The sequence below is a fragment of the Strigops habroptila genome, chromosome 13, assembly GCF_004027225.2.
Source record: "Strigops habroptila isolate Jane chromosome 13, bStrHab1.2.pri, whole genome shotgun sequence".
Lineage (NCBI taxonomy): Eukaryota > Metazoa > Chordata > Aves > Psittaciformes > Psittacidae > Strigops > Strigops habroptila.
Window position 1 is genome coordinate 15,456,970 of NC_044289.2, and position 12,780 is coordinate 15,469,749.

The 12,780-nt window shown below is 66.7% G+C and overlaps 2 protein-coding genes across 2 annotated transcripts; both read left to right on the top strand.

Annotated features, from left to right (window-relative positions):
• Positions 1-4,555: 4,555 nt before the first annotated feature.
• On the top strand, positions 4,556-5,412 carry ID1 (inhibitor of DNA binding 1, HLH protein). Its single transcript, XM_030503143.1, has 2 exons — positions 4,556-4,965; positions 5,154-5,412. The coding sequence occupies exons 1-2, from the start codon at positions 4,645-4,647 to the stop codon at positions 5,193-5,195; spliced, it is 363 nt and encodes a 120-aa protein (XP_030359003.1). The 5' UTR covers positions 4,556-4,644; the 3' UTR covers positions 5,196-5,412.
• Positions 5,413-8,440: 3,028 nt separating this feature from the next.
• LOC115615391 (bactericidal permeability-increasing protein-like) lies at positions 8,441-12,323 on the top strand. The gene is made up of 15 exons (XM_030503479.1): positions 8,441-8,603; positions 8,779-8,893; positions 9,007-9,135; positions 9,217-9,372; positions 9,492-9,555; positions 9,676-9,736; positions 9,853-9,944; positions 10,074-10,274; positions 10,371-10,430; positions 10,717-10,884; positions 11,101-11,168; positions 11,405-11,447; positions 11,577-11,640; positions 11,721-11,797; positions 11,875-12,323. The coding sequence occupies exons 1-15, from the start codon at positions 8,441-8,443 to the stop codon at positions 11,914-11,916; spliced, it is 1,503 nt and encodes a 500-aa protein (XP_030359339.1). The 3' UTR covers positions 11,917-12,323.
• The last annotated feature ends 457 nt before the right edge of the window (positions 12,324-12,780 follow it).

Sequence of the window (12,780 nt, forward strand, 5' to 3'; positions counted from 1 at the left end):
TTCCCCGCGTCGGCTGCGAGCACTAAAAGTGGCGCCTCGTGTTCTGCCATCTAATGACCCTTCGCAGGCTCCTGCAGATGTTTTCTATGACTTACAGCTCCTTTTCCAACAGCCCTGGCCGCAAAAACAAGAGGGGCCACTTTAATTCCAATTAAATACCTCCAGCTAAGCAAACAGTGTGCAGCGGGGCCTGGGCACGGCGCGGCAGCCAGGCCCGGCCCACGGAGTCACTGAGTCTAGACTCCAGATGTGATTCCACCGGCCTCCAGTGCTCCGTGGATACCGGGGCCCCGCTCACCACTGCGGCGTGACAGCACGTGAGCCCCGGTGTGGGTCTGGCACCACGTCCTGATGGGCCCCTGTCCTCCCTGGCATTGGGTGCTGTGTGTCGCCATGGTCTTGCATCCATCCCCGAGTGGGCAGGAGCAGGCTGGGGGTTGCACATAGAATCATGGAATGGTTTGGGTTGAAGGGAGCTTAAAGCTCCTCCAGCTCCAATCCCTGCCACGGGCAGGGACACCTTCCACTGGAGCAGGTTGCTCCAAGGCCCTGTGTCCAACCTGGCCTTGAACACTGCCAGGGATGGGGCAGCCACAGCTTCTCTGGGCACCCTGTGCCAGTGCCTCAGCACCCTCACGGGGAAGAGCTTCTGCCTTAGATCCAATCTGGACTTCCCCTGTTTCAGTTTGAACCCATCGCCTCTTGTCCTATTGCTACAGTCCCTGATGAAGGTCCCTCTCCAGCACCCTTGTAGCCCCCTTCAGACACTGGGAGCTGCTCTGAGGTCTCCACGCAGCTTCTCTTCTGAGGCTGAAGACGCCCAGCTCTCAGCCTGTCTCCAGCCCCTGCTCATCCCCATGGCCTCCTCTGGACTTGCTCCAACATCTCCATGTCCTTACATTAGGACACGGTACCCCCAGCACCGGCACCGTGCTCCCTGCTCCGCCGCGCAGCTCCGGGCAGCCCGTACATGCGGTGGGAGCGCGGCAGCGATCCAGGAGCGTTGCCGGGGCTGCGGGGAGCGGAAGGCGAGTGCGGGGTCACCCCTCACCCTGCCCGGCCCCAGCGCCGGGAATGGCGGGAGGAAGGAAGCGCGTTGGGCCCTGCGAGGAGCTGCCGGTATCGGCACAGCCGCGGCTCCGCACACCCGCTGCACCTGGGCTCGTGGCATCGCAGCGGCTCCACGGTGTCTGGGACGCTGCTGGGCCACCTTCCTCTCACCATGGGCCACCTTCCTCTCGCCGCGGGGTCCCTCCGGTGCGGGAGGGCTGCGGAAGCACGAAGGTGCTGGCTCTGGTGGGAAACCTCCATCCAGGGGCTGGAGCCAGCGTGTCCTGCTGCCGGCAGCGTGGGGTTTGGGGTGATCCCACCATGGCCCATGGGGCAGTGGTGCAGGGGGAGCCCCTGGGCATCCTCCTCTCATGCCCAGCTCCTGCCAGGGGTTGCATTGGGATCATATGAGACGGGATGGGAGTGCACAGGGAGCACCCTGGGTGCAAATGCCAGGGAGTGGGATGGTAGTTTCATAGTCGGGAGTGCTAGTGCCTGGGGCAGGGGAGGACATGGGGGCTGCTTGTCCCCAGAGCCCTACAGAACCCCCACGCCATGACTGGGAGTGCCTGTGGGATGGGTGCTGGGTGCTGCAGCACCCTGTGTCTCACCGCACAGGGCTGGGGGTGCCCGGCCATGGTGGGGGTCCCGGCACAGAGCCGGGGTCCTGCCCGTGGCGCCCGGCCGGCGGCTGCGAGCGGGGAGAGGAAACAGCCGGGAGCAGGCGCAGCCCCGGCCGGCCGGCGAGGAGGGGCAGGAAGCTGGAATAAATCCCAGGAAGGGCCGCCTGGCTCCAGCTGGTCTGGGCTGCAGCGGATGGAGCTGGGAACGGGAAGGGAGAAGGCGGGAGGGGAACGCTCAGGGGCTTTCTCAGGCCTCAGCCCTGCTCCAGCTGTGCCGGCGGCCCTGGCTCACATCTGCCGCTCGGCTCAGCACCATCCTGCTGGATCAGGGGGCTGGAGGCTCCGCACAGCCCCAGGGCAGGGCTGTGCGTGTCCCACTGCCCATCCATGGATGGGATGAGAGGACCTGGATGGAGCCAGCACAGGAGCAGCCCCAGTTTGAGGGTCCCATTCACTGGGGGGGCCCCAGCCTGAACCATAGTGTCCCCATGTGCCGGAGCACGGTGCTGGGCGCTGCCAGTGCTGGGGTGCCGGCTGGTCCCTGTCCCCATCACCACCGCGGCACAGGCATCCCCGGCGGCCCCTCGCCGGCCTGGCGTGGCCTTGCCCTGTGTGGTCCCTGCGGGGCGGGGGGCGGCCGGGGGGCTTTGATGTGCTCCTGCTGCCGGGCAACCCCAGCTCGGCGCGAAGCAGCCGCCCCCCGGCTGCACAGAGCTCAGCCAGCGCCATATGGCCGAGGCCGCTGTTACCGCGCCGCCAGCCCCGTTCCCAGAATTGACATGGAAATGAAGCTATCCGTCCTGCTGGACACCGCCGGCTGCGCTGGCCGGCACCCGCGGCCAGATGTGGCCAGGGCAGCATCCTGTGGTCGCAGCAGCAGCCCTGACCCTGGCATCCCATCCCCAGTACCCCAACATGCGATGGATGGAGCGAAGGTGTCCTGCAGCGGGTGCTCCCAACCCCAGTTGGATCTCCCAGGGCATCCCCTGGGCTGAGGCGACATGTGCCACATGTGCCGTGGCAGCGGAGCCGGTGCCGGTGTGCTGGCCGCCGGGGTGGCCGGTGCTGGGGCCGCGGTGCATTGTTGGCGGTGCAGCTGGCGGCGCCCGGCCGGCGCGGCTCTGAAAGGCATTTCTGTGCACAATGTCCCCGGCCTCCCCGCCGTGGCCCGGCCACCGCTGCCAGATGGGGGCTAATTAGCAGCTTTGAGAGCCGCGGTGGGAACCGGGCAGCACCAGGCCCTCCGCCGAGCCCTCAATGGAGGGGGTGACCCCGGCGCCGTGCCCACCCTGGGAACCGCCACTGCTCCGGGAGGAGGGACACGGGGAGGAGGGACAGCGGCACCGAGGGATGCAGCTCCCCACAGCCAAGCTGGGAGGGTTACAGTCCATCCGTGCTCCCCAGGATTGCTGCCCCCACACCAGAGAGGGGCCTTTTGACTCCCTGCATGCCAGGGGAGGCTGCAGCCACTCTGAGCATGGCCAGCACGGGAGGGTGGCCCTCAGCCCAACCCCAAAGAGCAGGGTGCCGTGTCCCCCTGCACCCACACTGGGGCTGACCTGCATGATGCATTCCCCAGCCAAGAAGGGCACAAGGTGCCTGTGGCCATGCCACCATGAAGGTGCCATCACCTCTGTGCCACCACAGCGGCACAGCCCACCCTGGCAGCCCCGTCCCACCACAGGGTTGAGGTGCACTGGACCGGCACTGTTGGGTGCCCCAGGCCTGCACCAGCTTTGCAGAGCCCAACAATGCAGCAGTGCAGCCTTGGGGGTACGCAGGAGGCGGTGGGGGCTGCTCTAGCACCCACAGTGGCATGTGAGGTGCATGAGAGTGCATAGGTGCATGCATGAGCGCATCTGTATATGTGCATATCTGAGTGTGTGCACACGTGTGCGTGCATCAGTGTTTGTGCATGTACTTACGGACATGTTTGTGCATGTGTGTGCATTCACAGGTTTTTGTGTGTGAATCTCCTGTGCATGTGTGTGTGAGCATGTCCATACATTGGTGTGTGTGTGAATGTATGATGGACATGTCTCCAAGCGTGCACACACGTGTCTGTGCGTGCACACCCACATGCACACCCATGGCTCCAGAGGCCGCAGCTTTACCTGCTCCCCCCGCCCAGTTCGCACTGTTCGGGGGGTACTGGGGTCCCGCTCATGGTTCCCCCCTGGGCTCCCGGTCCCGGTGCTGCCTGCATCGCCCCGCAGGTGCGGGATAACGAGCAATTCCCGCCGGGATCGGAAGCCCTTGGGGGCAGGGACCGGCCTAGCACGGAGCCCGCACCCGCACAGGAGGGACCCCCTCCCGGGACACCCCCCCCCCCCGCAGCTCCCACGGCCCCGGTACCCCCAGCTGCACCCCGCGCCCCCCCCCGCCCCCCGGTGCGATCAGGGCAGCCCCGTGGGGCCGAACGGGGGCTCGGGGGTCGCGGGGCTGCCCGGTGCCCCCCCGCCCGCCCCGCCCCCGTCGCCATGGGCACCGCCCGCGAGGCGCCGCGCTGACAGCGCGCGGGGTTTTATGAATGGGTGACGTCACGGCCCTGGCGTCTAACGGTCTGGGCCGTCGGGGGGGCTGCGGGGGGCCGGGAATTCGGGTGGGGGGAGAGGGCAGGGGGCCAGCGGGGCTGTGGGAGCCCGACACCGGGAGCCCGCGGGGCGATTACCCACTGTAACGCCGGGGGAGCTGCCCGAATGGCCGAGCCCAGCGGCGCCCCGCGCCCCGGTAGCCCCCCGCACCCCGGTGTCCCCCCGCCGCCGCTGCCCCTTTAAGGCGCTGCCCTTCGGGGAAGTATGAATGGGATGGGCGGGGCCGTCCCCACCCCCGCGGCGCCGCCATTGGCTCCGCAGCCCCCCCGTGGCCCCGCCCCTCCAGCAGCCGCGCCCTATAATTTGCGCTGCGGGGCGCGGGCTGCTCTGTCCGCCCGCAGGGTCCCGCCGCCGGTCTTTCCCTGCCGCCCCGCGCTATGAAGGTCGCTGCCGTCGTCCCCTCGCCGCTGCCCGCGGGCGCCGGTGGCCCGCTGAAGGCGGTGCGGCCCGGGGAGGCCGCCCGCTGCGGGCCGGGGCCGGGAGTGTCCCCGGGAGCGGCGGAGCAGGCGGCCGCCGCGCTGCTGTACGACATGAAGGGCTGCTACTCGCGGCTGCGGGCGCTGGTTCCGACGCTGCCGCGGCACCGGCGGGTCTCCAAGGTGGAGCTGCTGCAGCACGTTATCGACTACATCTGGGACCTGCAGCTGGCGCTGCAGTGCGGGCCCCCCCGCCCCGCCGCCGCCGCGGATCCCCCCGAGGTGAGTGCGGACCCCCCGGTACCGGCACCGGACAGGTCCCGCTCCACCGGCCCGGCTGGTTCCCAGGGCCCCCCCCGCTCTGCACCGCGCTTTATCCTCCCCGGGGGTGCCCCTTTCTTCTACCCCCTTCCATGCTCGGGACCCCCCCGACCAGCTCTGACCGACCGCTTCACCCTCCTCTCCCGCAGGCTCCGTGCGTACCCGCTGCCGACCGGATCCTCTGCCGCTGAGACCGCTCCGGACCCGCCGCGGACATCCCGGGACCACGGCCACCTGCATCCCGGGTCCCCTGGGGGCATCCCCCCGCAGCCCGGGCCGGGGGTGCTGCCCGATGTATCCTTCTCAGATTGCTGAGAGCATTCCCCGTATTGTATATTACAATGATGCTGGAGAATATTGTTCTACAATAGCTGGAGTTTTGTTATTAAACAAGCCCTGATGACCAGGCATGTCTCTGCTTCCTCCCCCAAAACCCCGCGCTTTGGGGACAGTCCCCCGGGGAGCGTGAAACTGGGGGAGCCCATCTGGACCATTGTGGGTGCTGGAGGTCCCCCATGGACTGATCCCAGTCCCCCCAGTGCTGCTGTTGTGGGACACGTCCCTGTCCCAGCACTGTCCCCTGCCATAGACCTGCTCCTGTGGGGTCTGTGTCCTGCTTCCCCCTCACTCCAGGGCTCAGATGTGGTGTGTTGGGGCTGGTGTACCCCGGATTCTGAAGTGGGAAGATGCAGCAGCACTGGGATGTGTTTCTCCTGTGTGGGCACCTTGATGGGATGATGCTATGGAGGGGATGGTGCTGGGAGCTGGGTAGGGGGCTCTGTGTCCACCTGGGGACTGTGGGGTCCTGGTGTCCCTGCATAGGGGTGAGTTTGCAGCACGGGCCTGTCCTTGCCCTCAGTTCCAGCAGGGGCCCTGCAGCATTCCCGGGGCTGTGGTGGGATGCAAGGCCATGGGAGGGTGATGGTCCCATTGCACTGCCCCGAGGGAAGTGGTTGCAGGCCCCAGGGTGCTGTCCCTGCGGTTCTGTTTTGGTGCTGGGGCTGGACAAGCTTTTAGGGACAAGGAAATTGCATCAGGGGTTGCACAACCCCTCGGGCTGGGGGTGCCCCGGGCAGCAGCACTGACCTGCGCTGCTCCGCAGCAGCCGTGAACGGACCTTCCTGAGGGCCTGGTAGGGCAAATTGGGGTCCGGGGGGGGGTCCTGCTGCCAGAGTTGCCTTAGTGGGACTCTTCCTGCCCCCCCGGGTCCCTCAGCCAGGGCTCGGGGCTGGCAGGGGTTGCACACTCCGGCTGCAGGTGTGTGTGTGCTTCTGCATGATCACATGTGTGTGTTTGCGTGTTCATGGCATGCTCACAGCTCCATGTGCATGTGTTGGTCTGTGCCCTCTCGTGGTTCCCCAGCCCAGCAGGTTCCCTGGCAGGGGGTGAGCAGGGGCAGGTGATTTGGGGAACTGGGGCACTGCCTCGTCCTGGTTGTAGCAGCAATTGGGGGACATGTAGGAGTGCTGTGGGCTCTGGGTTTCTGTGGGTGATGTCCCTTCTATCATCACCCCCTGCGACCCTGCCGTTGCCTCCTTCCATCACCCTCCAGCTCCCATCTATCCTTCCACTGGTGCCCCCTCCATCACCCCCCAGCTCCCGTCTATCATCCCACTGGTGTCCCCTCCATCACCCCCCAGCTCCCGTCTATCCTCCCACTGGTGTCCCCTCCATCACCCCCCAGCTCCCGTCTATCATCCCACTGCTGCCCCTCCTTCACTCCCCAGGTCCCCTCCATCTCCCCGGCTCCCACCCGGTCCCGGAGCGCGATGGGTCCCTCTCCCGGTGCCCGCTCGCATTGCACAGCCCGGCCGGGGCCGCCCTGCCAGAGGGTCCCTGTGCGGGGAGAACCAGGCTGGGCGCTCTGCCCGGGGCGGTGTGGGGATGTTGGGGCTCTTCCCTCTGGAGCCGTCCTTGCCCCGTTCATTGTCGGTAGATGTGGAAGCTCCGGCCGGAGCCATGGGGAGTTGGGCTTTTGGTCCCCGCATCCATCCCCTGACCCCCTGCCCCAAGCCCCAAGTCCCACAGCCGAGCCCCGGCCATCACCCCCCCCGGGGCAGGGGGACACGGTGTGGCATTGCCAAAGGGCTGGCACCACCGGGACAGGCTCCGAGCAGGGCTGAGCTGCTGCCACGTGCAGGGATCCCGGATTTGGCCATACCAGGATGCCCTGGAGGGACCAGCCCTGCTGCCACCTGCGCCCCAACCGCTCCCCGGTTGTTTTCGTGGGACCTGATTCATCCCGGAAGGGATTAGGGACCGGGGAGCCGGTGACGTGCTGGTCCGACCAGCCCGGCCACCCCGAGATGGACACGGGTGTCAGAGCTGGTCACTGCCGCTCACTGCCACGTACAGCCCCGGGGACATGGCAGAGCTGGGACCAGCGGTGGGACCCACGGCCCCTGTGGCATGGGGCACTGTGACCACCGGCCATGGTGAGTGTTGGTGCATGGCGGGGGCATCTGGGGATGGAGGGGCCGTGGTGGGCAGGGGGCTGGGGGCCAGGGTCAGCGCTGGCCTTTGGGATGCTGCTGGTGGCTGTGGCCATTGCTGCAGCTGTGGTTGGTGGCACTGGGGGTCCCAGGCAAGCGGGCAGCTGCTCTTGAGGGGTCCATAAGGAGCAGTGCCCAGGGCTGTGGTCCCTCTGGTGAGGTTGGCCATGGGCCCTATGTCCCCCCAGTGGTGTTGGGATGGAGCCCTGGACCCCCAGAGGGATCCCTGGGTGCCTGGTGCTGTCCCCAGGCTGGACCCCAGCAGCCGTGGCCCAGGGCTCACCCCACTGGGGATGGTCCCACCGGCGGCAGCAGCACAAGCGGCTCCTCGCCTGCGGCTGGGGCTTTCGGAGGGGATTGCACAGTTCTGCTCTCGCTCTGACTGTCCTGACGTTCCCACCGCACCACAGCCACCCTGACCCCCAGTGAAGGTTGGGTGCTGCAATGCAGGGCCCCCAGAGCCATTCCCAAAGTGGGATCAGCCGCTGCTCCCAGTGCGAGTGGGTTGAGCCCTGTCCCACCAGCGCAGCCCGCTCTGTCCTGGGACCAACTCGCCATGTTCCCCTACTCTTCCATCACCTCCAGTCCTGGCATAGACAAAGCCCCTCTGGACCATGGCCCAGCCAGGCCTCTGTATCCCCATTGAGCTGCATGCCCCCATGGGGAGCCCCGGCCAGTGGCCCTGGCTCCCGCACACCCTATGCATGGCGTGGGGCCGGCAGCGGTGCTGCACACCGTGGGACCCTGCCTGCCCCTGCTCCCACGAGTGGGGAACAACGGGGGATCCGGCTTCCCCTTTGAGTCACACATTGGGCAAGGCTGGGTTTTTGGTGGCCGGAGCTCCGCAGCAGCCCTGCATGTGAGCAGGAGCTGATGTAACCCTGGCCCCGATATAAGCCCTGACCGGTGCACGGGGATGGGGTCTCTGCCCAGCCGCGTGTCCCATGGCCACGTCCCCTGCTCCAGCTGCCAGCTCCCAGCACCGTTCCCGAGGCTCTCCAGGCCCGGTGTGGCTCTGCCTCCTGCTCCTGCTGAGCGTCTGCGTGCCCATCACTGGTACCAACCCCGGCATCACGGCCCGGCTGACCCAGAGAGCGCTGGAATTCGGTAGGTCTCTGCCCCCTCCCTGGGGGGCTAGTGGGGCACCTGCAGGGATGGTGCCCAGGCACTGAGGATGGGTGAAGGAGGGGTTATCTGGCCCTGGGTGCTTGTGCCCCTGCAGCACCCCAGGTATCCCAGACCACTTCCTGGGTCTCACTCCCATATCCCTGCTCTGCCCCAGGCCGGCACTTTGGGCTGGAGCTGCTCCGGTCGCTGCTGCAGAAGGAGCATGAGCTGAACCTAGAGGGCTCCTACCACATCCCACTCCTGGGGACTCTCACCTACACCGTGCCCCGGTAAGAGCTGCCCACGGGGTCCCCGTCCCATCCTTGTCCCCATCCCTGTCTGTATCCCCATCCCAGCCATGTCCCAGACACAGCCACAAGCCCGGTCTGCCCGTATCGTGCAGGATCCACATCCACGAGCTGCAGATGAATGACTCCAGCGTGGACTTCGCCGAGGACGTGGGGCTGAGGCTGATGGTGCAACGCGCCCGCGTCCGGCTCAGCGCCGAGTGGGGAGCCCGGCTGGGGGCCGTGTGAGTCCTGCCCTGCCTGTGCACAGGGATGGGGTCCGGGGGGGCCACCGCTGTGCCTGTGCTCACCCGCTCCATCCCCAGCCAGGACAGGGGCTCCCTGGAGCTCCACGTGCAGGACCTGGCCGTGGCGGCGGTGCTGGGGGTGAGCGTGGACGGGGACGGTCGCCCCGCGGTGTGGAGCGCCGGCTGCGACGCCCGCGGCACCGACCTGCGCCTGGAGTTTCACCGCGGGCACAGGTAACGCTGGACCCTGCCTCCCCCGTCCCTGCTACACAGGGACCCCCCAGTGCCCCCAGCGGGGTGGTGGTGGGCTGGGGGGATGTGGGGTGATCGGAGGACCCTGCTCTGCCCCACAGCTGGCTCTACAACCTGCTGGCACATCCGCTCCAGGGGACCCTGCAGCAGGAGCTGAACAAGCAGGTGGGTGCTCGGTCGCTGTGCTATGGGGTGTTGGTGTCCATGTCCCCCTCCATGGCGGGCTCTGTGAGTGCCTTGGGCACCCCCATCCATGGGCTCACTGATTCCCTGCTCTGCTTCCAGCTCTGCATCAAGCTCCGCAAAGGTGTCTTCAAGCTGGAGGATGCCCTAAAGCAAATGAAAGGTGGGTAAAGGGACCCTGAGGCCAGGCAGGGTGGGATGGGGGGGCTGGTGACCAGCAGGGTCTGCAGGACCCCAGAGTGGGGCCAAACCCCGACAACCTCCCCTGTGTCCCTGCAGTGTCCACACAGCTGGACGCCTTCGTTGCCATCGACCACTCCCTGCTGGGGCCACCGGCCGTCACAGCGGAGCACGGGGACATCGCCATCAAGGTAACACCATCCCTGGGCTGGATGCTGGATGCTGGGCTGAGCTTCACATCCATCCATCCATCCATCCATCCATCCATCCATCCATCCATCCATCCATCCATCCATCCATCCATCCTTCTGTCTGCACAGGGGGAGTTCTTCAGGGTGCACAAGGTCCAGCAGAGGCCCTCTTTGGTGCTGCCAGTGGCGCTGCCGGTGGCGCTGCCGGTGTCACTGCCCGTGGCACATGAGCCCATGCTGCTGGTGGCTGTCACTGACTTTGTTGCCAACTCGGCCGCCTTCGCCTACTTCACGGCTGGGGCCCTGCGCAGGAACATCTCCAGTGCCATGGTAGGGACGGGTCTGGCAGAGCTGCCCCCGCCGGGGTGTCCCTGGGGTGTCCCCTCACCTTGCGCCCCAGCACCCCGACCCTCTGCTGCCTTCCAGCTCCTGCGGCGGTTCCCGCTCCAGCTGAAGACCAAGAGCTTTGGGATCTTCTCCCCACAGGTGGGTGCGGGTGGGATGGGACATGGGGTCAAGGGGACAGAGGTGGGATGTGGGGTAGGACAGGATGCGGGCGGGATGGGACATGGGATGGGGGACAGGTAGGGTGGGAAGCAGGAGGGAGAGGACAGAGGATGGGATGCAGGAGAGGTGGGGCACAGGGGAGATGGGACATGGGATGGGACACAGGCAGGACAGGATGCACGGGGCAGGGTGGTGGTGGGGACCCACTGGGAGCCCCGGTTGGTGCCGGTGGTGCCGGTGCCAGCCCAGCCCCGGTTCTCTCCAGCTGCAGGAGCATTACCCGGACCAGCCCATGGAGCTGCAGGTCTGGGCCCGCCGGCAGCCCCTCTTCTCCTGCCACCCCGATGCTGTGCACGGGGCCCTATTTGGCTCCGCTGAGGCCTTCGTGGTGCTCCCCAATGGCACCCATGTCCCTGCTTTCCTGCTGGACATCGTGAGTGGCTGGTGCTGCTGTGGCAGCTGGGGTGGCGCTGGGTGATACTGGGGTGATGCAGTGCGATGCTGGGCCATGCAGGGTGATGCTGGATAATGCTGGGGTGATGCTGGGCCATGCTGGGTGATGCAGGGTGATGGGGGTGATGCAGGGTTGCAGGCACTGCCCTGATCTTTCAATATCTCAATATCAATATCTTTCAATATCTTGCTGCAGGATGCCAACGTGACGGGGAAGCCGACCATCACTGGGAACAGGCTCGGGGCCACCATGAGCCTGAGGGGGTGAGTGCCCAGTGCCGGGTCTGGCCTCCCCATGGATGTACCCATTCTCCACCTCTGGCTGTTTTCCTCCCTGGGTCCCGTATTGCCTGCTCAGGCCCCATCCTGCCCCAGCTCTCACCTGTGCCTGCTGCCCTGGCACTGGTACCCAGCCGGGTCCTCAGCTGGAACCACCCCTGCCCTGGGAGGGGACAGTCCCTGTCCCTGTGCCTGGATCTCACCCTGCTCTCATCCTCCAGGCTCAGAGTGACACAGGTGGCATCGCACGTGGGTCCGGTGGAGGTGAGTGGCCGTGCTTGGGACAGGGACACAAGAGGGGAGCGATGGCTTCCTCATCACCTGGGAGCAGGGTCGAAGGGTCCGGGGGGTGCTGTGGCCCCCGTGCTGGGCTCAGGGCTGCCTGTCCCGCAGGTGCAGAGGCTGGAGACGCTGCTCAACTTGGGGCTGAGGCTTTTCGGGGTGCCCAGGGCAAACAGTGAGTGCTGTCCCCATCCTGTCCCCATTGTCCCCCTCTGGCTGCCGCAGGGCTGCCCCTCACGCTCTGCTCTCCCGTAGAGTGGCTCCAGGCCCGTGTCCCCCTGCCCACCCCGCACGGCCTCCGCCTGCTCAACCCCCGGCTCTCACTGCAGGAGGTAGGTGCTGCCACTGTCCCCCCACCCCAGTGCTCCCCAAACCCCCCATGTCCCCGTCTCACCCTAATTTCCCACAGGGCTTCATGCTCATCACCACGGACCTGCAGCATGAGCCATGAGACCGGCTGCCTCGCGTCCCCATCACCGTCATGATCCCAGACCCGATGCCACGGTGGCCCTATGGCCCGGCTGTGGGACCCCCCGCACCCCCCGGGGGTTCCTCCGCAGGGATTGAAGGCATCTCTCCCATCCCAAGCGCTGCGGCTCCGCGGTCGCTTCCCCGCGGTGACCACGGGGTGGCGCTCGTGTCCCAGCGCTCCCGCCGGCCCCGGCGCTGCCCCGGCGGTACCGGGGGTGGTGGAGCCGCGGCGCGGTGATGGGGGGTCCCCGCGCTTGGCGCATCCTGGGGCGGTGGTGCTGGGGTTGGTGTCATCATAGAGTCAGGGAATGGTTTGTATTGAAGGGGCCTTAAAGCTCATCCAGCTCCAACCCCTGCCACGGGCAGGGACACCTTCCACTAGAGCAGGTTGCTCCAAGCCCCTGTGTCCAACCTGGCCTTGAACACTGCCAGGGATGGGGCAGCCACAGCTTCTCTGGGCACCCTGAGCCAGCGCCTCAGCGCCCTCACAGGGAAGAGCTTCTGCCTCAGAGCTCATCTCAGTCTCCCCTCTGGCAGGTTAAAGCCATTCCCCTTGTCCTGTCCCTACAGGCCCTTGTCCAGAGCCCCTCTCCAGGTTTCTCGAAAGCTTACCCCTGTTCCCAGCCATGACAGAGCCCTGGGAACATGGGCAGGATGCTCCCCCCCTGCCAACATCAGCGCTCACACCCCCTTCACGAGGCCACAGGACAAGCATTTGGGCCTTTGTGAAAAGAAGAGCTGGGCAGGGGTCTGCTCAGGATAGAACTATGCACCATGCCCTTGGGACAACAGCAACCCCCCTTTGGGCCACCCCAACCCTCCCCTTTCCCCCTCCATCCCCAGC

Excerpts from the sequence above, each read along its gene's own strand:
- ID1 (XM_030503143.1), top strand. The coding sequence starts at position 4,645 with ATGAAGGTCGCTGCCGTCGTCCCCTCGCCGCTGCCCGCGGGCGCCGGT. Across the intron at positions 4,966-5,153 it reads CCGCCGCGGATCCCCCCGAG|GCTCCGTGCGTACCCGCTGC; the intron begins GTGAGTGCGGAC and ends CCTCTCCCGCAG.
- LOC115615391 (XM_030503479.1), top strand. The coding sequence starts at position 8,441 with ATGGCCACGTCCCCTGCTCCAGCTGCCAGCTCCCAGCACCGTTCCCGA. Across the intron at positions 8,604-8,778 it reads CCAGAGAGCGCTGGAATTCG|GCCGGCACTTTGGGCTGGAG; the intron begins GTAGGTCTCTGC and ends GCTCTGCCCCAG. Across the intron at positions 11,798-11,874 it reads CCCGGCTCTCACTGCAGGAG|GGCTTCATGCTCATCACCAC; the intron begins GTAGGTGCTGCC and ends AATTTCCCACAG.